This window comes from Cebidichthys violaceus, unplaced genomic scaffold (genome assembly GCF_023349555.1).
Source record: "Cebidichthys violaceus isolate CVI_PGR_0920_01 unplaced genomic scaffold, fCebVio1.0.p SCAF_50, whole genome shotgun sequence".
Taxonomy (NCBI): Eukaryota; Metazoa; Chordata; class Actinopteri; order Perciformes; family Stichaeidae; genus Cebidichthys; species Cebidichthys violaceus.
In genome coordinates, this window is record NW_027176706.1 from 1,886,549 (window position 1) to 1,913,438 (window position 26,890).

Sequence of the window (26,890 nt, forward strand, 5' to 3'; positions counted from 1 at the left end):
CTGCCCTCTTCCCCCAAGACCAGATGGTGTCTCTTTAGGCCCTCTAATGAATATTGATATGAGGGGTCTTGGTGAACAACAGGGAGGGGGGGGGAGGGGGTAGACAGGCTGGGCCAGAGACCCCCAAAATTGGCACTTAGTAAAGGTCTGCATTGAGGGGGGCTGGGTGAGGAAGGAAAAGGGACTGTTTGGAACTTAAAGGGCCACATCACTGCGAAACAAAGTTTTTTTGGGGGGGTTTTATGAACATAAGCTCCCTCATGTCCCATATTGGTAAACTGTCTTATGGATATAATATAATATGGATTAGAAGCTAATGAGTATCACTAAGTCGCCAGAGTGGCATCATCCGGACCACATGACAAGCTTTGGTGTAAAGTAAAAAAAAAAGGAGTGAAAATGTCAAATGAAAGAGACATTTTTTTCAGCAAAAAGACCGAGATGAGAAGCGCTTATAGAGGGGAAAATAAAACGTCAGTGTGTAAGGTGAAGAGACGGACAGGTTAAGCCACTGGCAGAGTTAATCCTCTGGCACGACTCCCACGTCTAAAGCTGCTCTCCCGAGGGCCTCGGCTTATTCAACCCGGAGGCTGAGCCACCGCCAGCAGCCCAGGCTGGGCAGTCTGACCCGGGACACCGGGGGTAGAGATTTCTTCACTCTGTGCCCCCCACCCCCCACCTGTTTTCTCCAGTGCCAGGAGGGCTGGCGGGGTGTTTAGATGAAGGTAATTGCGTTAGCACCCTCCAGCGTGTCCCTCCAGCTGGTCCGGGCCAGCTGTAGCCCCCCCCCCCCCCCCCCCTGCTGTGCCCCCCCCCATCCTTTTTATTGTGAAACAAACATCCATTCAGAGGGCCCGGTGGATCAAGTGCTGCTGCTCCAGAGGGGGAGACAACCTGTGGAACACCGGCTGTATATTTGGCACAGAATCAGCCTTTTTTAGTTTGATTTTTTTCTTCTTCTTCTTCTTCTTCTTCTTCTTCTTCTTCCACAGCCGTGTTGTATTTCATACCCTCTGCACTTTGTCAGGAAACATCAGTAGGCGCGCACACAGCGCCGTGAGAGCAGCGATGATGTGTCAGCTATTTTTAACTCAAACTAGACCTCTGTGGCTACGAGGCAAAAGGGGCAGACAGGAAGAGAGAGAGAGAGAGAGAGAGAGAGAGAGAGAGAGAGAGAGAGAGAGAGAGAGAGAGAGAGATGTGAAGGAGGAGAGATCGGCTCTGGAGAAAGTGATGCAGTGAAGGAGGTGCATTGAAACAGTTGTTGTTTAGCTTTTCACTGTGAGGACACAACCTCTGCTGTCAGACGTAGAACCCTGTAGCCCTTAGATAATGAGACAGAGTGTCAGACGTATGCATGAAGCTGAAGGCTTTCATTAGGGAAAGGACGATGACAAATTGAAGTACATAACCCTGAAATATATATCAGTGATTACGATGGTAGTTTTTAGCTTTAATTATAGTCATAATTTAAACTGCATCATAGTAAACAGGGGGGTAAGCCTCCAGGGGCTGCACACTATAATAACACATTATTATGGCAGAAGCTGGAGAAGAAGTCACAAAGACTGGTTCGGGACCCACCGGTGGGACGCCGGAGATGTTATTAGGGTCGCCACATAAATTTGCAGAATTTCTTCTATAGTCTTATATCAGCAGTGCAGCTTTCAGCCACATGAGAGAGCTTAAATGTTCGTATTGTTGTGATGATTGTAGCTTTCTTATATAATTCATTGTTATATGAAAGGCTGGCGTACATTCTGTTTGTTTTACTGATGAGAGGAGCAAAAAGACAGCCCATGAACTCCGCTTAAATGCATTTATTTGGTCTCATTTGTAACGTATTGTTGCGGTAAATGCATACCTCTTTGAAATGGCTTGTTTACCTATTTAAGCTAATATAAGTGATGGAAGTAAAAATGGTCAGGAACTATATTTACCTACATAAGGCCTGTTGATGGTTTGTCATTTTCAAAAAGTGGGTTCCCAGAAAAAAACACTTTAATCCTTTGTGTCTAGATTATTACATTTTGGTTTTCCTTTTACTGCAAATATATATATATATATATATAAATATATTTTCATTGTTCAAACTTTATGTAAACCCTTAAAAGAGTGGTTTCCAACCTGTGGGTCAGAATCCCTCAGGGGATCTCAAGATAAATCTGAATCTGCTGGTGGTGATGGTATTCCTCATTTGACAAAAGAGAGAGAGGATCGCAATGGAGAGAGAGAGAGAGAGAGAGAGAGAGAGAGAGAGAGAGCGCAGAGGGGGAAGGGAGGAGGGTATCAGACTCGGGGATAAGGCAGCTGGGACAGGCTGCTCGGCTGGAGGCAGATCTTATTGTGTACTTGTCCTTCCCAAGTCACTCTGCAGAAGGAGGAGAGGGCTTCTCACCCATCTCTCCGCTCACTCTCAAGACTTTACTCATGTTTTACTCCTCAGAGTTCAGAGCATCTGGATCCTTTTTTTTTTTTTGTGTGTGTGTGTGTGTGTAAAACAAACTGATTTATCTCACCACTGACAGAAGGAGGACTTGTTGGACTTTGCTTTACCGCAAATGTTCTGATTTCTGTATCTGCCATGGCACTCGCGTAGACATGGTGGTCTACTTGAGGAAGAGCATCCACACTCTGCTGTCGGTCTTCAAGAAGAAGGGTGAGTGCTGACTCACGAGGAGGAATTTATTTGGCAGGCTGGAGCTTTTGACTTTAGGCTGCGCTGGTTTACGCGACAGTAATGCTCTTTTAACTTTGCTTTGATTGAGGTTCCTGGAGTTCAGCAGTTTTTTTTTTCAATTCTTGATACAAGCTCAAAAGTTTGTGTTGCATGGTTGAGGTTATGAGGTGGTGGTTTAGTAGCATGTTTTGCTGATTTTTGAGCGTTCTTCATTGTCTCAGAAACACTGGCATGCAAGAATTAGAGTTGAAGGCAGTCTGGGGGGGTTCTCTCCCATAAGATAAGGGGCTTAACTGACTGTCTAAATCGACCAAAAAGCCCTAAACCTCCTGCAGGGGTCTGGCGGGAATCTCATGAAGGTCTGCTTCTCCAGTTAATCACAACTGGCAGTGAGAGCAAAACACCTTAAATAATGAGTAATATGCACTCTGCAGCGGCCGGTTTTTGTGATGAACTCGGTCCTCCGTTTCTTGGTTGGCATCAGAAAGCCCGAGGTTCACAATGACCTGAGATTTTCCCACACACACACACACACACAGACACACAGGGGAGGGCATTGTGTCTGGGCTGCATCGCCTGTGTGAACGCCCCGAGGACAGGGGGTACACACACACACACACACACACACACACACACACACACACGTACAGTATGTACATTCACACCCGCTCAGTGTCACCTTACCAGGTGAGACTGTGAGCCACAGTGTTGAGAGTGACAAAGGAGCGAAAGCAGACACCCCGGGTTGACCTTTAATTAGCTAACAACAGACAATATACAACTTATATTCATTTAGCTTCCCCTGCCGACTTGAAGTGATGTCCTCTAGAATGAAATGTTCCCTCACAGGCAGACCACAAGCCACAAAAGTCCAACTGTCTTTGGTGGTCGCATCAAAAATGAATTTGTTAGCCAATAGTGCAACAGCATTTAAGAGCAGAGGGCTTCCGTCTCTGTTTGCGTGCACACACTCAAAGGCGGTCTCCATCTCTTGAACACTGAGGTTTAGTATAACTGAACTTCAGATGGCCGGGTCTTTGCCCCAATTGGCCCTGCTAACTTTGGCTGTATTGACTGCTGTCCAACTACATCTTTATTTATATTTTCAAATCTCGATTTCCTTTTGACATTGAGTAAAGCCATCCTGAGGGTGGTGGGGGGGGGGGGGGGGGGGTCCGGTGGCATCTTGACAATGCGGACAATCCAGATAATCTAATCCTCCATTGGCTAGAAGAGAGATACTGCCCAGGAGATTAGCCAGGTTACTGCTGAGAGCCCGGTCATGCTGGGACGTCTGCCCACCAAACCGCTCGGCCGAGGAGATTTGAAGAGTGCGATGCGTCGAAAAAGGTGCACAGATAAACGCAGGCTCGCGACAGGTGGAGGTGCAGAGGATTCACCGTAAAGCTGGTAAATGTCTTGGCAAGTGGACACCTGCCGAGTGCGCTTGTGTGCGTGTCGATGTTTGTCTCTTAAGAGGACGAGGAAGTGCCGGTGGAAAGACGGTTTTTAAAGACGTGTAGAAAGAGCGGGTCTGTTTCAGATTAGAGTGTGTTGTTTTTTGGTCCAAAGAGCAAAGAAATAGGGCAAAATGGCAGATACAGAATAGTTAGAAAGAAGAGTAATAAAGCTGTTGTTGAATGACATTTGAATTCACTGTTAACCTGGTACCAATTCCAGCCTATTACCAGTGAAATCAAAAAAATAATTTAACTCAAAGCGCAAGTTGTTGATTATTATAAGAGCCAATTACGTTTGTCTTCTTCTCCGTTTAACCCGAACTCTTTCTGTCTCCACCATCCCCAACAGCTGGCCCGAAAGGGAATGAAGACCAGAAGAGGTTGACCGTCCACTACAGGACCTCCCAGCACTACCAGGAGAATGTTTTCATCGAGGGCAGCAGGCCGCAGTACCTGGAGGACCTGCACACTGAGGCCCAGGAAGGGCTCAAGATACTACAGCAGGAAGGTCAAGACGCAGCGCTATGAACATGAAAACATATAAGTTCATACTTACTGGCATATATTTGGGGTTTATACTGATGTACAATAAATAAAGACTCATCTAAATAAAGTTTACCCACAATGATTGCATAGTCTATGGTTGGAGTTTGAGCGTATTCAGATTCTGTGTCTCATCCTCGTCTATTTTGCTCACACAGAACACACGAACGGAGTGAACTTACCTGACGATGAGAGCGTTGCTGTAAGTGCCCCAAAAGCTCTGTGTGTCATTCATGTCCTACACACTAAGAATGCCACCAAACTAAAAAAATACTGTGTGTGTGTGTGTGTGTGTGTGTGTCCGGTGCAGTCTACAGACACTCTGCGACCGGAGCAGGATATCGGCTCCAAAGACGGAGGTGGCTCTCCGGCGTCCAGATCCGTCGCCGGGAGTTCTGATACCACAGTGACCTCTGCTGTGTCGAACAGGCCTGTGCTCACCCGCCAAGGTAAACCACAGCTGTGTGTTTGTGTTTGGAGAGAGACTGTGAAACGAAGCATCCACGTCTTGTTTATCTCCGTAGAACAAGAGCTAAACGCAGTGCTTGTGCGGTAAGCAGTTTGCGCTTTGTTCCTGGATTTGCTGCTTTATGGCAAATCACGAGCGTGTGCTTATTTAGCATGCACGTCTCATTCTCAGCTGCTCGGTGCCTCTGCAGTTGATGGTGTGAAATCAAAGGAAAAGCAGCACACGGGCACACAACTGAGGCTTATTTTCAGTTTCTCAAAAAGTTCTAAGCGAAGTTCACAGCAGTCGGGCTGCCTTTGCATATCATAGCTGGAAGGCAGAGCATGTCATTCTGTGTGTGTGTGTGTGTGTGTGTGTGTGTAGAAAGTGTGATTGGTATTCTGGTCCATACATCAAACATCCTTTCTAAAATCCTCTGGAGAAGCCATTTCCCCAATATACTATATTATATTATACTACTGAGTTTTGATGCGTTATCGTACATTATTTCACCAATTTCTTCTCCTGTGCCAAATACAGTAACAGTGATAAGACAGGTTTTTCTCTGTTGCTCAGGTTCAACATTCAAGCCTCTGAATCCAGTTAAAAGACTAGATAAGAGCAGGAAGAGGAGCCGGAGAACCACCATCATGGGTATTCCCAACCAGGTCCAGAAGGAGCTTGGTATGTCCACACCAGCATGCTAAACCAGTGGTCATAATGTTTCCTTGGTGGTAAACTTGTCACTGACAGTGATCTGCCCTCTTCCCAGCATTGCACAGAAGCACAACCTTCCAGCAGCTTGTTTCTACCCCTAAAAACGACGGAAAGCTCAGTAACAGCCAATCAGGTGCAGTTATCATTCCGACGGTTGATGGAGGGACTCCAGTAGTAAATAAGGAGGGAGCGAGGGTGCACCTGTCAGAGCTGGAGGTAAAGGGTTCTTCACAATAGTTATATAAAATACATTACAGATTTCGTGGTTGGTTTTTTTATCACTTAATAATGGTCTTCTCTCCACTCCTAAACAGGCATCCAGAGAGGAACAGCTGCTGAGGCAGCACCTCCAGGAAATGTACCAAGACGAGCAGCCCTTCAACCACCAGGGCTTCGGCTCCTACCTCTGCCCCACCTCAGCCATGAGACCCAAGTCCCTTGCAGTACCTGGCATGACCACTTCCACCTCCTTATGTCCTTCAGCGATGTATAGATTCCTCCAGGAACCCCAGGTAAGAATTAACTTAGTTTGGATATGGCTTTAAGATTCAATCTTCTGTATTTTACCTGATTCTTTGTTGACCATTTGGGAAATTTAGCTGTGAAATTCACATTTCTCTGCTTGTTTCTAGGGTCCCGTGATGTCCATGTCTCCTCAGGCCACCTACATGTCTACAATCATCCCTAATGCGGTCTTGCCAGCCTCGATTGAAGTCATCGAGATCGACCGCAGCAGCAGCCGGACGCGTGGCAGCAGTGTAAACCAAGGCGGTAATGTCCGCACTGTGAGCAGAAGCAGCCTTGCATCCGGGGACTTATCGGTCAGCCCTTTGTTGTCCAGAAGATCAGACGGCGATGGCTCCCAAACTGACAATTCCCATGACGACTCCACACTGATGCCCTCATCGGCTTCGGGGTTGAACTGGAGCGAGTCACAGTCTTCAAAGACCATTATGTCAAACTCCTCCCCAGTATCCTCCAAGGGTAGCACGCGAAGCGGTAACTCACGGAGAGTGAGTCTGAATGGGCGGGAAAGCCAGACAGAGAAGTGTAGCAGGGACCAAGACCTCGTCAGTCTCCATAGCTCAGTTAGCATGATTAGCAGCTTCAGCACTAAAAGGGAAAATGTTGTAACAGGTCAAGGATCTAAGTCTGTTTCAGGGTCAGTGGCTGGTGGGGACGATGAAAAGACCAAACAGAATTTCTCTCGTAGTCTGTCGGTTATGAAGACCAAGCAACCCCCGGCCCCTCCACGGAGAACAAACTCTCTGCATAGTAATAAGATCAGGAGCAACCCCAAGGTTCTGGTGGATCTCAATGACTCCTTGTCTGGAGATGGGGCAAATGCCACAGAAAGTATTGTAGCAAAGAATGAGATGAAATCAACTATTGCAGACACCAGTAAGATCTCAACCCTTGTGTCAAACTCCACTGGGTCCATTCGTCTCGATGTTTCCTCCAGTCCCTTGAGCACCACACAAGTCTCTTCCACTGAGGCAGGAGTAGCAACAGAGCCTCAGCCAATATCCTGTAGCTCCTCCCCACAGAAAACTTCCTCAGAAGAGGGGAAATTTGAACGGACCATGTCCCCTTCCAGTGGCTACTCGAGTCAGAGTGGCACTCCGACACTCTCCCCAAAAGGGATCTCCCCAACCTCCCCCGACAAACAGAAGAAGAAACCTGTCAAACCAGAGAGATCAGTGTCTCGGGCCTCATCCTCAGCAGCTTCTCCCTCCTCCTCGCTTACCTCTCTGTCGTCTGGTACATCTGAGCCTGTCCATCCAGATGTTTCCACATGTAGCCCCAGTCTGCCGCCACAAGGATCTCCACCCACTGTTACTGCAAAAGACTTTACTCCGGATAACGATTCTTCGACTTTGGGAGTTGAAATTGGAGAGCTGATGAACATCCCACCACCTCCCAAAGTCAAAGCGCCATGTCCTCCTCCACCGGAGACATGGGTTCACAACAGATGCACCTTTCAGCTCCTGTGTGGGCCTTGCCCTAATGTAAGCAAAGTAACCCAGGAGCCAGCACAGACACAAGACAGCACAGTTAAACAGGCGGGAACCCAGACCGAAGCCATCAAGGAGATGCACGTTTTAGAGGAAAAACAATCAAGTGTAGACAAATCTGTCTTAAAATTGTCAGAGAGCAAAGCAAACCCTGAGACTTTGATAGAAACAGGTCCTGAAGTAGTTCACAATGAGATGGAGAATAAGGAAAGTCCGAATACCGAAGAAGAAAGGATGGAAGCAAGTATAGACGTTCAGAAACAAGAGCAGAGTAGTAGCCCTGCAGTGAAGGACCCCAAGAGTCCAAAGAAAGATCCTCCTCCTGTCATGAAGAAACCCATGACAGTACTGAACAGAGAGGTGTCAACAGAACACTCACTGGACAGACAGCAAAAGAAAATGAGTAGCAGTGCCACGACAGATGTTTGTTTACATCTTGAGGATCACACAACCTCCCCACAGCATGGGGTCACAATTTTAGTTGATAAGAGTGATGATGTGATGGACAAAAGTGAGGTCACATCCATGCAGACTCTTTCTGTAGAGGGCCCCAAAATTAGCAAGACCTCCCCACCACCTACCCCTCCCCCAGCATACCACCCTACACCTCCTCCGTCAAGAAGGACACCTCCTTCGTCAGTGTCCACGCCACCGGATGAATTACAGAGGGTACAGGAGGAGATCCCTGCTGTAGAGTCTTGCTGGCCACCTCCTCCACCTCCTATGGAAGGGGACTCGGTCTTTGACGGAGGAGATGAGGTGGACTTTCCTCCACCTCCTCCACCCTTACTGACAGACAGTGTGCCAAATGCGATGGACAGTTGCATCACAGAGTTGGATGTCTCAAAAAGACCCACAGAGTCAACTGAGGATTCGACTGAAGCTGGGACATCTGTACTTGGACAAATTCCAGATTTGTCCCCTGCTGTTCCTCAAACAGTAACTGACACCAAACCAGAGGTTGTTGTGCAAGTTTCAAAAGCTAACACAGCTGGTGAGATTTTGTGCAGACCCGTGACAAACTGTGTATCTGTTTCAGAGAGTGTCCCATCTCCCCCAGTGGTGGCACCCACTTTGCCACCCATTACAAGAGTAGAGAACCCAGTGTTAGTTCCTGTTTTAGTTCCTCCCTGCAGTTCCCTGAAGCGCGGCGCTCCGTCTGAGTCTCCCGTCAGTGCCCAACCTCCAATTGCTGTCCCAGTAGCACCCACTTTACCAGCAGAGAACTTCACCCACGGGATAAATTTCAGAAGGCAGCCTAGTGTACCAAACCGAGACGCCAGGAGCAAGGAGTTGCTTTCCCGCCATAAGAGTGCACCCATTCCTAAAGAGGATGCTAACATACCTCTAGTCACCCCATCCCTGCTTCAGATGGTTCGCCTCAGATCAGTCAACATGACTGAAGATCAGGTGAAGGCTCCATCGGAGGACAAGTCAGCAAACCAGGGAGATTCAGTTCAGGAGAATTGCTCAGTCTTAATCCCAGGACCTCAAAACGTTCCACAGAAGCCCATCCGCAAGTCTCTGTCACTAAAATCTCCCCCTCAGGCAGTAAAGACATCCTCTGTGGTGCTACACACCCCTTCCATGCGCCTACAGGAAGCCATACGGATGAAAACTGCAGCCATGTCTTCTAGAGATGGTCTTCCATCCCGACTGGGTGTGAGATCCTCCACTTACAGCTCTGTCGGTGAACATGGGGCTCTGTCTCTAAAATCCTCTGAGGGATGTGACATGCACAAGTCCCCAGCCTCTACCGCCAGCTTTATCTTCTCAAGGAGCACAAAAAAGGTCGTCTTGGAGACCGCCGCCGCCTCCTCCCCTGAAGCTCAGGCAAGTCTGAAGCAAAGCTTGGCGGCAGAGCTCCTGCAGGTGTCTGACCAATCAAATAGCATTTCTTTCTCCAATGGCGGCGTGAAGTTGGACAAAGTTCCTCCACCAGTAGCAAAGAAACCAGCCAACAGTCCGTCACAGAATCTTCCTGCTTGTTCAGCAAAGATGGACTTCGGCGTCGAAGGAAACGGAGCGATAGGAGGAGCGCAACACACCGGTGGAATAACACTTCCTGAGACGACGAGTAAGAGCAGCCTCATTATTTCTAACCATGGTTTTCTGGAATCGGCGAAAGCCACGAAAGACCGCCTTCTGCTGAGTGTGTATTCATCGAGGCTGATTCAGTGCTAGCATGAATCGATAGCTACTCTCTCTCTCTCTCTCTCTCATTACCATGATCTTGAACAGCTAAGCCGTTAAACAGCATATTTTCTCTCCTTACAAACAAAAACAAACTACACACAAATGAAGCCACCTTCCACACAAAAACACAATGCTGCTAGCTTGCCTTCAACAGTCAAATGTGCAAGCGTGCGCTTCAATCAGCCATAACCCTGAAGCTCGTGATCACGTCTCAGTGACTGAATTAGATTAGGACAGAATACTCATCAAGTGTGTTCCTGTCACTGTATTATGTCGATGCCATCACATCTAACCTCCTCTTGTCTTCCCCCTTCAGCTACGAGGGTGACGGCGGACACGATTGAAACACTGTTTTGAAAGAGCGTCGGACCATCCGGAGGATCAAGCAAAGTCCACAAGTAAAAGGACAACTCTCAGCAAGGACTGACATTACTGAGAGACGTTTGACTCAACTATCGAGAGTGTCGTGTGTGTTAAGTCTTCTCCAAAAGCCTTAGCCTGTAATGGCCTTCCTACATATTTATGCAAAAAAAGAAAAAGTGTCGCTCCCAATTTCTTATGATAGCTTTATTCTGGAGTATTTTTCTAAGCTATAGTTTATCTCTCACTAAGGCCCCTCAGGATGAAATGGTGTACAGTGGCTGAACTGTAAATATTTGGCTTGTGTGAGATCGCCTCCCAGAGGCAGACATAGGTAGTGGTCACTGCAGCTCAGAGGAAAGGATTTTGTCTTGATGAAGCATTTCTGTACAGAGTTCTACTGTCTGTTAGTCTGTTTTTTTCCCCCCATTTTTAATATAATACACCATTAAAAAGCTGTCAGAAAAATGGCATCCGCCACGTGACAACATTTTAACGCCTTCTTGGCTTAAAGATCGACGTAAAAACACAAAGCTACACTCAAGTTTCAGTCCTGTGGATCGATATATCTGGAGTAGTACGTGAGAAAAAAGGGATGCTGCACACTCACGAGAATGAGAGGAAGGAGGATAAACCATTAAGACCTAACGCAGAAAAGCATCCGATTACAGCGACTGCTAAATGCTTTTACACAATCTGCACAACCCCTTCTTGGGTTTAGTGACTGAGAAATCGTTTAGCACACACAGCAACACAAGCATCCTATTTATTTATGTGTGGTTGTTTCCACTTGTAGCACTGTCAGTCACCTTTTCCTACCAAATATGAAATATGTGAGAATCTATTTCATCTGACAAACCACTCTTATAGGGCAATGGATGCGATTGGCCCTAGGATGATTGATACACTGGAGTAGACTTAATGATGAGGTCAGCGTTTTTTTTTTTTTATTATTATTAAATGTTCCTGCGTCTAAAACTTTTTAAGCCCAAACCTTTTTTTTTTTTCGGTGGCAAATCCAGCTCATCGCTATTTGCACAAAATGCTTTCCCCCGGCAAAATCATTGGTGAGTGAATTATACCGACTCTTCGTAACGGGGTCAAAAAAAATGTACGTCTGTCTCGATGATTATAAAGAATTATGTACAGTTATTACTTCTATAAATAAAAAAAATCTAAGTGTATTAAAAATGTGTTTCCCTGCTTTGTTTCTTGAAAGATGTGGTGCAGACACTTCAACATAAGAGTCTCTCATCCGACACAAACCCATTCAATTTCTGCAGACCACTGAATTCAGCCAGCGTTTATTTCATAACAGAGCTGATGCATCATTTGATTATATGACAGTCAATGTCCAGATATTGATTTCTGTACACATCCCCCAACGCAACCGTCCCATGTCTTATAGTATAATGATTTTTCTAAATATACATTTGATGTCTGAAACCCATAAAACATTTTTTATTCATCAGGTTTTGTGGATTAGCCACAGATCTGACGTTTACAACGAAGGCAATTTCAACCGAGAAAAATTACTGAAACTTTAAATCCCTTTTTAAACACCAGAGATTCCTTATCGGCTAGTTCCAGGAACGAGCAACCAGCAACCCCAGCAACCCCAGCAACCCCAGCAACTCTTCATTACCCTTCCCTTGAGTAACAGAATGTCTCACCACCAGAAACTCTCGTATTTGTATATTTAAGTGTTGGAACAACATACAAAACCAGGTAAAAAAAAAAAAAAAAGACGAAAAGAAACCGTAGTCAATCATAGCGTTGTACACTTCCCAGGATTAAATGTTCTACTATAGTCAAAGCAAAGGCAACAGAATTCGTCACAGCCTGTCCGAAGCGTCCGAGACTTTTTGTGCGTCGATGTCCCACAATTCTCTAGGAAAGACCTCCGGGTGAAGTGTGGGAGCCGATACAAGTGTTGTTGTTGTTGTTGTTGTTGTGGCCGGCGGGAGCAGCTTCAGCGGTGAATTGTGGCGCCTCTAGCTGATGTTGCCTCCTTTGAGAGACTTACATGTGATCTGTCCGAGTTTAGTCATCAGCTGCTTGTCTTTCCACTGAGCCACACACCCGTCTGATATCTTCAGGTCGGCCTGAGGACACAGAAATATAATACAATTATTATTATTATTATATACAGTCAATCCCCTACAGATGACACACTTCATTCTGATGTGCCATTATGGAAAAATAATGATAACTACAATACATTGGTCCACATTTATATATAACTTGCTTGCTTAGAAATTACAAATAGATCACAGAATAATTAAATAATAAAACCACCACAGTTAGCAATTACAGGATAATGTGTGTTTTTCATGACTGGAGAGTTGGTCAACTGTTTCCCAGGATGCATCTGAACCCTGATTATTACCGGAGTCTCTCTGAATAGAGTGTACAGTACAATCTCGACTGGAACATACCTGTACTCTCTCCCACACCTTCTTCTTTGGGTTGAGTCTGTCGTCCGGTTTGCCCGTCTCGTATCCCTCGACAAACACCCGTTCTCCGGGCGTCGACCCCTCTGGGGGGTCCAGAGGCTCCACCCTCCTGGGCTCCCCTTCACTAGAAACCAACCAATCAGAGGGGAAGAATTAAAAAAAACCAACAACAATATAGTAAACAATGAAGCTGAGCGTGCGTTTGTGTAACGACAGAAACAACACTCACACAGAGGCACACAGCAGCATGGCTTGAGACTCGATCCCTCGCATCTTCTGGGGCTTCAGGTTGCACAGCACCAGCACCGATCGGTCAAGCAGGTCCTCCTGGGAAATGTAAGCCACCAGGCCGCTGACCACCGTTCTCGGCTCCGGCTCCCCAACGTCGATCTTCTCCAGGTACAGCGAGTCAGCGTCCGGATGCTGCGTGTATGGAACAACAACAGAAAGCCATGTGACCACGGAGAAAGAGGGCCGTACAGATGGACCCTCTCTCCACACACACACACACACACACACACACACACACACACACACACACACACACACACACACACACACACACACACACACACACACACACACACACACACACACACACACACGCCGTATCGATCAGTTGATCGGCCGTCCGGTGACGATCTCGACGTCCTACCTTCTCCACACTGATGATCTTGCCCACCCTGATGTCCACTCTGGAGGGGGCCAGCTCATCATCCTCTCCTCCTCCTCCTGCTGCCTTGGCACCCTTTCCTGCTCCTTCTGATCACACACACACACACACACACACAAGTTGTTGACGTCCCAAATTTATGCGTTTGGATTAAAACGATGCGAGAGGGAAGACAGAGGGGATGCTGGGTAAAGTACTGACTCGTCTTTGAGGGGTCGGGGTAGGCGGTGTTGGTGAGTTTGCGGAGCTCGGGCGACTCAAACTTCTTTCTGATTGGCTCCAGCAGTTGGTTTAGTGCCACCTCCACCGAGGCCTTCAGGTCTCCCGGATGGACCGACTACCAGAGTCAGATCGCCAATAATTAGATCAGAGCAGAGACGGATGTTAGCAGGGATATACTCCAGGAAGTAGGAATTCTTCAAAAAACATATTTTTGTTATTTGTCCTGCGTGTGATGAAGTTATTAACAGAAAAGCAGCATGAAAGTACATCGGCATAAGCTGCTTATGAATATAAAACAGTGATTTGTGTCCTCCATCACCTGGTAATCACATAATCTATACTTTACCTCCTCAGCAAAGTCCTTCTCCACCTCTTCAAACACGGTGTAGGTTTTGTCTCCACCGAACTCCGGGTCTCTTTTGATGCAGAACTCTGAAACACAACGATCCCGATTACCAAACTCATTTGACCCGAGCGGAGGAGAAGTGTGAACCGGGGGACAGCAGACGGAGACGAGTGTCCTTACCTCCGCGGAGCGGGAAGACGACGTGTTTGACGAAGGAGAGGACTCCGTTGTTCTGGATGTTGCCGGGCTCACAGAAAGCCTTCTTCAGCTTCTTCTTCACATCTCCGGCAGAGTCCAGCAGGTCGATCTTTGACTCCTGAAGCGGAAGAGACGATGGTACGATCACATCGCTGGTCATACAAATCTTTACTTTACCTGTATTTTACTGTGACGTACTTCCTCCGAGGAGCTCATCTTGGTCCCCGTCAGTCCGGGGACCATCGGGTTCATCAGATGGGCGCGCTTAGCGTAGCCAAGAGAAGGCAGGTACTGGAGACAGAAGAGAGGCTTCAGTTAGCATCGAGATTTCATAGAGACTATATTCTGAAAACTGCTTCATGGACCAAAACCAAAAACAGCCAATAACTGCTAAACTAAACAAGTTCCACAAGAGCTGAAGCTTGAATGTGAAGAGGTTAGAGGCCAGTGATGTGAGAGGATGACGGGTTGACATGATGTGAAAAAAGATGGAGGCAGATGGTACCTTCTCTGCCAGAGTGAAAATCTTCCTCTGGTCAACTCCTCCAAACTGGGCGTCCACCTTCAGGTACTCCTCATCCAGAGCCTGAGAGCGAAAGACAAATCCTATTTACTAGTTTAAGTTTAAGAACAGCTTTTATTTGGAGTATTTATATCACAATATGTGGACATCGAGCTGTTATTCCAGTAATAACTAGTTATTTGATCACTTGGGACACAAAGAGACACAGAGTATTGTTATACTACTCCTTAGCAGCAGTGTGATGCAGTTCCTACTCCATCCATTGTTACCTGCAGACCCGGGTAGAGCAGACCGCTCAGCAGGGGATGCTCCACCTGTTTGACCACCTCCGCTCCGGCCTTCTTGGCGTCATGCTCCGTCACCATGGAGGACAGACGGTACACATCCAGAGTGTACTCTCTGACAAACGTGAAACAAAAAAACACCTAAAATATGAGCTTATGGCTGCAGGTACAACGTTTTTAAAGCTAAAATAACGGCGGCGTGTGTAGATGCGGCGCAGTACCGACCAGCGGCACGACTGACCTGCTGAGCTGGAAGTCAGTTCCTTTGATGAACTTGAGCTTATCCAGGGGCACACCGATGCTCTCCAACATGGCCTTGATGACCTGCTCGTAGTACTTCACCCTGAGCTCCAGCAGCTCCCAGGGGGCCTTCATGTTGTCTAGGAAGGCATGCAAGTCTGCGAAGAGAATAGTGACCTGAGGGGAAAGAAGAAGAAGAAAGCCACATGTGTAAGCAGAGCTCTGATTTAATTAACAGGAAGTGCAGATTAAATCTAAGTGTTTAACAACAGACAAGACTCTGAATGAGATCTCCCCCCACCTCACATCCGGCCTTGAGGAAGTCCGCTATCTTGCACATGGGGACAAAGTAAGCGACGTGGGGTTTGCCGGTGGTCGCCGTGCCCCAGTACACCTTCAGTTCCCTCTCCTGAAGAACCTGCTTCAGCTTCTCCTCTCCAAGGACCTCCTGCAACACACACACACACACATGAAAGACATTAAAGACACCAGGCTACTGTGGGGGGGGAGGGTGTGTTGAGCATGTCTCACCTGGAGGTTCCTAGTTATGAGGTGCAACTTCTCATCCGGACTCAGCTGGTGTGCCATGGCGCAGAGTCTTGTGAGGAGGAAGATGGGAGTTTAATTAAGCACAGTTTAAACTCTGTTCACTTTCACTTTCATGTTGCCCTTATTCACAGACAAAGAGATGTGAGAATTCATCCTAAAAATGTCGACATTACCGTATTTTCCGCACTATAAGGCGCACCGGATTATAAGGCGCACCTTCAATGAATGGCCTATTTTAGAACTGTTTTTATATATAGGGCGCACCGGATTATAAGGCGCATAGAATAGAAGCTACTACAGTCAAACATTTGACTGGGGTTGCGTTATGCATCCACTAGATGGAGCTGTGCTAAAGGGAATGTCAACAGCACAGTACCGGTGTTTACCGCTATTACTTCGGCGACGCCCCTGACTACGGTAGCCGTAATGCTGCAAGCGGTGCGGCTTTGTAGTTTACCAGTCGTACTGAAACATTTTGACAGAGCGCCGTGTACAACCAGTATGGATCAACCAATTAACCAATTGATCCATATATAAGGCGCTCCGGATTACAAGGCGCACTGACGTTTTTTGAGAAAATTAAAGGCTTTTAAGTGCGCCTTATAGTGCGGAAAATACGGTATGTGAAAACATAAACCGCTGCTATGAAGGTAGATTTGTGTCTTTATTACGCAAACAAAAAAATATGTTTTGAAAGCAAATTTCTCGCACTGCAATCAAAAATCAAGTTTGTAAGTGAAAATATATAAACTGAGAATAAATTATTTGTTAGTTTTGCTTATGAAACTATAATTTTTGGTTGCAAAACAAAAACCTTTGCTTTCAAAACGAAAAGCTACGGTTTCAAAACCAAAAGCTACGGTTTCAAAACCAAAAGCTACGGCAGGGTTATTCAATTAAAGTTCAGCGAGGTCCAGTTGGAGAGAATTTCCTCATCCAAAGGTCCGGAACACCAAATAATGTCTTAACTTGCGCTGTGATTTAGTCCCATGTATATTGAAGTAGCCAACAGTTGTATTAACGTCCGATATCCATATTCATTTCTTCTAAAAAGAGAAATTAGTGTGCAGGGACTTTATCTGTGGTTATTGTTACCACTTGTTTCTGCTCTATTCCTCTCTGTTAACATCATTGTTGGAGGGTGAATTCATGTTTTAGGATTCTGATCTTTTTGGGCTCTTAGATCGTTTATTTTTTGTACCTTCATTTCGGATTTGAGTGGCTACGTTTGCTCAAAAGATGTGTGCTTTGTCTCGTGGTGGCGCTTCACATTACCGCTTGTAAACTCACTCCACGGTCTCTGAACATATGAGACGTACTGCTTTTGATCTGCCCGTAGGAAGAATGAAGATATACGAGTCTGTTCATTCGTGGTTAAAGACTGGTCTGTCTGGTCTTTCTGGTCACGTGTCTCTTATTAGAGAACACCGTGTGAAATAACTTCTCTAACTCACGTACTTCTCCGACTGGAGTTGTGACGCTTAGAGGAATACACATACAGTATATGACTTACAACGCATGTAATTGGTCTGTGTGTTTCCTGGGCCGGTGCACGAGTGCCGTAAAGGCTGGAAAAGCTGTGCCGGTCAAAAATAAAAGCACTCTGTTAGAATGTATGAATTATCAACTATCGGTTTTAGGTACGGGTCCACATACGACGGCGTTTGGGTCCGGAACCAGACCGCGGTCCGCCTATTAGTGACCCCTGAGCTACGGTTTCAAAACCAAAACCAAAACGTAAAGCTACCAGTTGAGTTTGGACGTAGTGGGCGGGGCATACGCTGCTGAATGAGCCAAGAGTTTCTATTGGTATATATTCTATTGGTATTTGCTTTCAAAACATATTTTTTTGTTTGCATAATAAAGACACAAATCTACCTTCATAGCTGCTCCCATATGCCGAATTATCCAGAAGACCATTACTGTTGGTGCAATATATTGGGCATTTACATCCGGGTAATAACGTAGACATTACATTGACGTGGAGCTTAATGTAAGTAAGTATTTAGACAACACGTTAAACTATTGGCTGACGTCAGAACAGGCCATTCAGTCAGCTTTAATACAACATGTTAGCTCTCCTGCTCCTCTTTAACGGCACGCTCTTGTTGAATGAACGAAAGTGAAAAGTCAGCTAGTTAGTTAGCTGCCTGGCTAGCTAGCAACAAAAACCATGTGCAGCTAACGTTACCGAAGCTTTGGGTTAAAACTACAACCGCTATGGTGACTATATGTTCAGGTTATCTAAAAAGCGAAATCAGTTGTATTATACAGCCTGCTGACTCACCTTAAAAACCCGTCTTACAATGAGGCGTGTTTGAGTACGGACCTGTCAGTGTGTTGCATCAGCGATCAGCTTCAGCTCTGCTATCGACTCACAGTGAACTCCAGGGGAGAGCAATCGAGAGCAGAGTCTATGATTGCGAGGCAACGCTTCGTTATTGTGTAGTTAGTGTGTTGTTGTTATTATTATTATCGCCCCATTACAGGAGATAAATAAACTGTTGTTAGGCCCCTTAATAATATATATATATATATATATATATATATATATATATATATATATATATATATATATATATATATATATATATACCACCACACAACACTAACAACACCAACAATCTGTGCAATATAAATACACTGTGCAATACAAAAATGATTCTGTCTGTATATATAATATTTTAGTTATTGTGGATTTTTTCCTTATTTAATATAATATTTATTATTTTATTACTTATTTACTTATTTATAATACTTGTTTTGATCTTGTTTTTTTACTATGTAAAGTGTTTTACTATAGTAGAACATTTAATCCTGGGAAGTGTACAACGCTATGATTGACTACGGTTCCTTTTCGTCTTTTTTTTTTTTTTTTACCTGGTTTTGTATGTTGTTCCAACACTTAAATATACAAATACGAGAGTTTCTGCTGGTGAGACATTCTGTTACTCAAGGGAAGGGTAATGAAGAGTTGCTGGGGTTGCTGGTTGCTCGTTCCTGGAACTAGCCGATAAGGAATCTCTGGTGTTTAAAAAGGGATTTAAAGTTTCAGTAATTTTTCTCGGTTGAAATTGCCTTCGTTGTAAACGTCAGATCTGTGGCTAATCCACAAAACCTGATGAATAAAAAATGTTTTATGGGTTTCAGACATCAAATGTATATTTAGAAAAATCATTATACTATAAGACATGGGACGGTTGCGTTGGGGGATGTGTACAGAAATCAATATCTGGACATTGACTGTCATATAATCAAATGATGCATCAGCTCTGTTATGAAATAAACGCTGGCTGAATTCAGTGGTCTGCAGAAATTGAATGGGTTTGTGTCGGATGAGAGACTCTTATGTTGAAGTGTCTGTCTGCACCACATCTTTCAAGAAACAAAGCAGGGAAACACATTTTTAATACACTTAGATTTTTTTTATTTATAGAAGTAATAACTGTACATAATTCTTTATAATCATCGAGACAGACGTACATTTTTTTTGACCCCGTTACGAAGAGTCGGTATAATTCACTCACCAATGATTTTGCCGGGGGAAAGCATTTTGTGCAAATAGCGATGAGCTGGATTTGCCACCGAAAAAAAAAAAGGTTTGGGCTTAAAAAGTTTTAGACGCAGGAACATTTAATAATAATAAAAAAAAAAAACGCTGACCTCATCATTAAGTCTACTCCAGTGTATCAATCATCCTAGGGCCAATCGCATCCATTGCCCTATAAGAGTGGTTTGTCAGATGAAATAGATTCTCACATATTTCATATTTGGTAGGAAAAGGTGACTGACAGTGCTACAAGTGGAAACAACCACACATAAATAAATAGGATGCTTGTGTTGCTGTGTGTGCTAAACGATTTCTCAGTCACTAAACCCAAGAAGGGGTTGTGCAGATTGTGTAAAAGCATTTAGCAGTCGCTGTAATCGGATGCTTTTCTGCGTTAGGTCTTAATGGTTTATCCTCCTTCCTCTCATTCTCGTGAGTGTGCAGCATCCCTTTTTTCTCACGTACTACTCCAGATATATCGATCCACAGGACTGAAACTTGAGTGTAGCTTTGTGTTTTTACGTCGATCTTTAAGCCAAGAAGGCGTTAAAATGTTGTCACGTGGCGGATGCCATTTTTCTGACAGCTTTTTAATGGTGTATTATATTAAAAAAGGGGGGGGGAAAAAACAGACTTAACAGACAGTAGAACTCTGTACAGAAATGCTTCATCAAGACAAAATCCTTTCCTCTGAGCTGCAGTGACCACTACCTATGTCTGCCTCTGGGAGGCGATCTCACACAAGCCAAATATTTACAGTTCAGCCACTGTACACCATTTCATCCTGAGGGGCCTTAGTGAGAGATAAACTATAGCTTAGAAAAATACTCCAGAATAAAGCTATCATAAGAAATTGGGAGCGACACTTTTTCTTTTTTTGCATAAATATGTAGGAAGGCCATTACAGGCTAAGGCTTTTGGAGAAGACTTAACACACACGACACTCTCGATAGTTGAGTCAAACGTCTCTCAGTAATGTCAGTCCTTGCTGAGAGTTGTCCTTTTACTTGTGGACTTTGCTTGATCCTCCGGATGGTCCGACGCTCTTTCAAAACAGTGTTTGTGACCACGTTGTTTTGTTTCTCATTCATTTTATTTAAGTATGATTTTGCTGGTTTTGCAACAAAAGGGAACATAATACACTCTTTCCTAAATCTTTAGACATTTACTAATTATTTCATTTACCACAATTGGATAAAGTAATGAAAATAAAGCATCCGTTTTATTATCATTTAAAAGAATATATATATATATACACACACACACACACACACACACACACACACACACACACACACACACACACACACAAAACAACGTGGTTACGGACGTATACAGAGAACGGGTGGCTCAGGTGACTCAACTAAAATCATAAAACTGATTTACGGCAGCTGACCTGTCGTAACAACAATGGGTGTTCTCAGGAAATGTGGCTCCGCCCACTCAGTCCGGCAGCTTCATAACGGGTGCCGAACGAGTGCCGCTGTTGTGACATCTGACTGACGCTTGCCGCTGAGTTGCCGCTGAGTTGCCGCTGAGGTGCCACAAGGTGCCGCAAAGAGGATCTCGGCCTTACTGTCTTTCTGAGGATACAGGAGATCATTCCTGTCCACTAAGACTCTATAATAAATTACCTTCACACGACTATAACACCGTTACGCTGTTGTTTGTTAAATCTTCGCACTATTGTTTAGTTAGTTAATTTAATAGTATTCTATTTCATAGTATATATTGTACATTTTTATACTCAATATTATTATTTTTACTCTGTTACTTTGATTGCTTACCTGTATTATATTGATGCAATTGCGAACAAATGTCCCCTCCAGGTTTAATAAAGTATCTCTCTCTCTCTCTCTCTCTCTCTCTCTCTCTCTCTCTCTCTCTCTCTCTCTCTCTCTCTCTCTCTCTATCCGTCAGTGAAGTGGTTCGGATGCCTGAACTAAATCCACATCAAAGGTTCATTACAAGTCAAAGCAAAGAGACACACATGACTCCATGTAACGTAGTCATTTAAAGATGGGGGATTTAAAAGGTTTCTCAGGTCCATGAAGTTAACTGAGAATGTTTTTGTGCTTTTAAGCTGACGTCGTTGTAGTTTATTTTTGATAACAGACACGCGAGCTGAAGCAGCCAGACGTAGCTAGGTGTTTTGAGCTATTAGCTGCTGAAGGCTAACGGAACGTACACACTTCCGGCATCATTGTTCCGTACTTCAAAATAAAAGCGCAAGAAGCTTTTACTGTATTTACACATCGAATAAAAATAGTAAAAACTCAAAATGATGTTAAAGCACCATAACATACATAATATGGACAACGAGGGGATTCAAAAGTGACAATAAAAAACAGGACATTTACTACAAAATTAATACAAGATCATGACTGTAATTAGTCATGATTTAAATATTTTCTTTTAAAATTCTCCTTTTTTCTTAATTTATTTGGATGGATTTGTGTATATATTGCTGTTAAAAGTAATACGTAGTATTTAGATTTGCCACACTTTTACTGTAACTTCAAGCAATAGGTCAATTTATAAAATTGGAACAAAACTCAGACAGTAGATGGCAGTAGTTGACCACGGATAATGTCCAATGTGTAAATGGAACTGGAGCTGCTGTACAAGTCCAACTGCACTGCTCTAAGCTAATAGTTTCTCCACATCACAGTAAGTTTGATTGATAATTGAGTATTTATTTCTTCATTATTTTTTGAAGCTAGCCCCATTCATGAGTCTTCAATTTATTTATGTTTTTGAGCCAGCTCATTTAATTCTCTCTCTCTCTCTCCTCTCTCTCTCTCTCTCTCTCTCTCTCTCTCTCTCTCTCTCTCTCTCTCTCTCTCACACAGCTAATTATCCACATGATGCATGTGTGACATACAAGAACAGACATTTAAAAACCTTGTTTTTTTTGTGCGTCCAGTAAAATAAGTGTTCATAGTACATGTATTAGTATTTATTAACAATGTATTTTTCCATTCTCAACATTTCCTTAAATAACTACAGTACAATACGGTGTTCATAGGTCCATTTCACAGCCACAAATATCAAAGATATTTACAGGTTTACATACAATATATACATATATGCACAGGAGGCAGGTGCAACAAGGCTTCTGTGTGTCCCTGTTGGACTAAAGCTCACACATTTTGGCTACAGCCTCAAGAGTCACGTTTACCGACGGATCCACAACAGACTAAATAAAACGGGAGAGATTTACAGAATGTACAATTATTACAGACTCGGCAGGTGAAAACGACACCACGTTGTAGAGATACGAGGAAAATCGGCAACTCAGTTGTCAGGAACATGTCAAAGACGTACAGTATTCATAACGTATGACACAGTATGTACACTTTTCCATATCAATAGATATGAACTATATGTCAATCCACACTTTAATGACGGACTGAGATGATCACGAAGCATCCTGGTTGTTCCTTCATCACACACACACACACACACACACACACACACACACACACACACACACACACACACACACACACACACAAAACAACGTGGTTACAGACGTATACAGAGAACGGGTGGCTCAGGTGACTCAACTAAAATCATAAAACTGATTTACGGCAGCTGACCTGTCGTAACAACAATGGGTGTTCTCAGGAAATGTGGCTCCGCCCACTCAGTCCGGCAGCTTCATAACGGGTGCCGAACGAGTGCCGCTGTTGTGACATCTGACTGACGCTTGCCGCTGAGTTGCCGCTCAGGTGCCACAAGGTGCCGCAAGGTGCCACAAAGAGGATCTCGGCCTTACTGTCTTTCTGAGGATACAGGAGATCATTCCTGTCCACTAAGACTCTATAATAAATTACCTTCACACGACTATAACACCGTTACGCTGTTGTTTGTTAAATCTTCGCACTATTGTTTAGTTAGTTAATTTAATAGTATTCTATTTCATAGTATATATTGTACATTTTTATACTCAATATTATTATTTTTTACTCTGTTACTTTGATTGCTTACCTGTATTTTATTGATGCTATTGCGAACAAATGTCCCCTCCAGGTTTAATAAAGTCTCTCTCTCTCTCTCTCTCTCTCTCTCTCTCTCTCTCTCTCTCTCTCTCTCTCTCTCTCTCTCTCTCTCTCTCTCTCTCTCTCTCTCTCTCTCTCTCTCTCAGCTAATTATCCACATGATGCATGTGTGACATACAAGAACAGACATTTAAAAACCTTGTTTTTTTTTGTGCGTCCAGTAAAATAAGTGTTCACAGTACATGTATTAGTATTTATTAACAATGTATTTTTCCATTCTCAACATTTCCTTAAATAACTACAGTACAATACGGTGTTCATAGGTCCATTTCACAGCCACAAATATCAAAGATATTTACAGGTTTACATACAATATATACATATATGCACAGGAGGCACGTGCAACAAGGCTTCTGTGTGTCCCTGTTGGACTAAAGCTCACACATTTTGGCTACAGCCTCAAGAGTCACGTTTACCGACGGATCCACAACAGACTAAATAAAACGGGGAGAGATTTACAGAATGTACAATTATTACAGACTCGGCAGGTGAAAACGACACCACGTTGTAGAGATACGAGGAAAATCGGCAACCCAGTTGTCAGGAACATGTCAAAGACGTACAGTATTCATAACGTATGACACAGTATGTACACTTTTCCATATCAATAGATATGAACTATATGTCAATCCACACTTTAATGACAGGGACTGAGATGATCACAAAGCATCCTGGTTGTTCCTTCATCACACACACACACACACACACACACACACACACACACACCACACACACACACACACACACACACACACACACACACACACACACACACACACACACACACACACACACACACACACACACACACAAACATTAAAAAAAAAACACACAAGTTCACTCCCCCATCTTCTGTTTTTACGATTATGCGCTTCCCTTTTTGAATGCATATGGAGCAAAGACAGTAGTGTTGGTAACATGCATTGAAAGGCGTGCAAGTGTTTTAAAATTTGACTCCATAACTCATTTTTCCTCATTTTCATTCTTCTAATCCAGTTGGAACCTCAGAGGCCTTAAATATATATTTAAATACTGCAAGAAGCACCACTTTCCAGCAAACATGAATTTAAAAAAAAAAATAAAATAAAAAAAAAATAAAAAAAAAAAAATCGGAACTAATAAATATTTAAATAATGATATAACTTAATCGGTAACGACTGTTGTCACCGATTTGCTCAGTATTAAGGACAATTATAGCATTTCCAGTAGCTGTCCAATAAATAATGATAACGCAAGTAATGTAATCGTAAGCTAAGTGCTTTTACTATTTTAGTGGTTTCAGTACTATGGTGGTGGAACTACAGTTCTTAGGATGCTCAAACATCACATCATGACGGCTTCTTAGAAGAAAACGCAACCGTCAGTTGGGATAGGAATGAGACGCAAACAAACTGACTGTGAGGATTATTTGTAAGATTACAAAAACACATGTATGTTTGAACAGCAGCAAGTGACGGACACGGTTCTGAATATTAAGGCGTTATCACTGTTCAAGTTTCTATGAAGTATAAAGTCGTCTTTAGCGCAGTGTTGGCGGTCGTTAATGCTCCGTGTGGTTCTGTACGAGGATAGAAACTGTAGCACCAATAATGGCAGCACCGACAAAAAAAAACATGCTGACGTCACATTTTATGGTTTTGTGCAATTTCAACTGAGGACAAAAAAAAAAAAAACGAGATTGTTTCCACAGTGCTCAGAAAGTAGTATGTTAAACACAAAAAAAAAAAAAAAAAGTACGGCTTTTGAGATCTGACGGAACGAGAGCGGAGAATGAATTTCATGCTGGGAAAATGTAAAAATGGTATGTTTTTTTTGGAAAGGCCTCAGGCGTTGGCTGAACCGGCGACGACACTTCCTCCGAGTCTTTTAGACTTTGTGGACGTGGAACGGCAGCGGCGCCATTAAACGCGCCCGGGTGTCGGTACGATCCGACGGGCCCAGGGTCAGTCGGTCCCCGCCCAGTGCAAAAAAAAAAAAAAAAGCGGTCGATCGGCCCCCATTGGTCCGCGGGTCTCTGACATGCGCTTAGATCATCAACGCCAGTTCTGTCGAGTCCGTTTCTGAATCTGCCTCGTTGTCCCTGAAAATGAAAGGAGAGTCTCTTCAGTTGGACATCTGCTTCAGTGACGAACAAACGAAAAAAAAGGCATTTCAATGCAACGGTCCTACCTTTGCTCCTGGAGCAGTTTGCGGTTGCCCTGCCTCTTCTCCTCTGTGATCGGATACGAGTACAGTATGATGAGGCCGATTAGGATCAGGGCTATGGGCGCGGCGGAGGACCAGCACTTTCAAGGTTATATCCACTTCCTCTGGTTGAGAGCAGCCTCTGCTGATGTAGCCTGCAAAACTGGAAAAAGACGAAAAACAATTTTATTTAAAAAAAAAATAAAAAAATAAAAAAATCACATTTTGAGAGCTTTAATATTGGTGATCCTTTGTTTTGTTTTTTTTAGTAAAGTCAAGATCTTGATGTGATTGCTGATCAAAGAGTCAGTCATGTGGTGTGCAGCACACACACACACACACACACACACACACACACACACACACACACACACACACACACACACACACACTCTCTCTACAGCCTTACTGTACTTAATCTAATAAGAGCAAAAGGAATTCCTTGCTTTGATGTAGGATTTGGGTGCTGGGAGATTTGGCTTAGCCTCATTTGTTTTTGTGTCTCGGTGCATGAGATAAAAAAAACCTGATGAATCACCTACAAAACCAAAAAATGATTCACAATATAGGTTGTGAGCGTTTGAGCGACGACTTACTCTAAACTCAGAGTGGAGATGCCGAGGGAGACTCCAGAGGCGAACTTGGTGAAGAAGACGTAGAAGGAATAGAAGAGCGCTTCGTGGCCGGTGGAGTCGGGGTTCTGCACTTGGAAATCGTCGACGACGTCGGGCAGCATGGACCTGAACAACAAATAAAAGAGTTAAGAGTCACAAACGTATCCATTATAACTGTATTCCTGAGAAGAAGAACACGGGAGTCAGCAGGGCATCTCACCAGGGCCAGCAGGAAGGCCGCAGCCACTCCGACGCCGGCAGCAAAGGAGACGACGTAGGTGACGATCAGGTTGCTCTTCATACACACCACCAGGATCATGAAGGGGATCACGGACTGGACAGGACAGAAACGCGATTAGACCACTAAAGCACACCAGGTCAGCTGCCATTCAGAGAGGAACTTCCTAAAAAAAACAAGTCTCTTCACGGCACACTAGAGCTGCTAGATTATCATTTCATTCCCGTCAATCCGACAGGCTTCAGTACGGCTCAGAAGTGGCGTTTGAACGGGGTGGTGGGTCTTACAAAGCTGCCGGCGCAGACCGCCGTCTTCTTCCCAAAGCGAGTC

General features: G+C 44.2%; 3 protein-coding genes across 6 annotated transcripts in view; 1 reads left to right on the plus strand and 2 right to left on the minus strand.

The window, feature by feature from the left end:
- The window catches only part of nhsl3 (NHS like 3), a 35,306-nt gene extending 23,129 nt beyond the window's left edge, over window positions 1–12,177 (plus strand). For all 3 annotated transcript variants that reach the window (XM_068731223.1, XM_068731224.1, XM_068731225.1), the window contains 8 exons: window positions 4,490–4,648; window positions 4,842–4,885; window positions 4,994–5,132; window positions 5,708–5,815; window positions 5,904–6,064; window positions 6,163–6,360; window positions 6,481–9,940; window positions 10,376–12,177. In XM_068731223.1, the coding sequence (XP_068587324.1) occupies window positions 4,490–4,648; window positions 4,842–4,885; window positions 4,994–5,132; window positions 5,708–5,815; window positions 5,904–6,064; window positions 6,163–6,360; window positions 6,481–9,940; window positions 10,376–10,416 (4,310 nt within the window). In that variant the 3' untranslated portion in view covers window positions 10,417–12,177. The remainder of the gene's footprint in view (window positions 1–4,489; window positions 4,649–4,841; window positions 4,886–4,993; window positions 5,133–5,707; window positions 5,816–5,903; window positions 6,065–6,162; window positions 6,361–6,480; window positions 9,941–10,375) is intronic.
- Window positions 11,708–18,285, minus strand: yars1 (tyrosyl-tRNA synthetase 1). Of its 2 annotated transcripts, none has more exons than XM_068731228.1 (14): window positions 18,198–18,285; window positions 15,893–15,959; window positions 15,663–15,809; window positions 15,363–15,538; window positions 15,107–15,236; window positions 14,820–14,900; window positions 14,513–14,605; window positions 14,297–14,432; window positions 14,117–14,202; window positions 13,750–13,885; window positions 13,531–13,637; window positions 13,105–13,298; window positions 12,858–12,999; window positions 11,708–12,524 (listed from the first exon to the last, which is right to left on the minus strand). In XM_068731228.1, exons 2-14 carry the CDS (start codon window positions 15,947–15,949, stop codon window positions 12,414–12,416), a joined length of 1,596 nt encoding a protein of 531 aa, XP_068587329.1. In that variant the 5' UTR covers window positions 15,950–15,959; window positions 18,198–18,285; the 3' UTR covers window positions 11,708–12,413. The 2 variants fall into 2 exon arrangements, with proteins under 2 accessions (XP_068587329.1, XP_068587328.1); XM_068731227.1 differs by having other exon boundaries at window positions 18,240–18,270.
- Window positions 18,286–23,696: 5,411 nt separating this feature from the next.
- Window positions 23,697–26,883, minus strand: LOC137888028 (sodium-dependent lysophosphatidylcholine symporter 1-B-like). The gene is given in 6 exon segments (XM_068731300.1): window positions 23,697–25,604; window positions 25,694–25,800; window positions 25,802–25,871; window positions 26,305–26,448; window positions 26,543–26,547; window positions 26,549–26,883. Coding segments are annotated over 6 exon segments (474 nt in total). The 5' UTR covers window positions 26,642–26,883; the 3' UTR covers window positions 23,697–25,549.
- Between the last annotated feature and the right edge of the window lie 7 nt (window positions 26,884–26,890).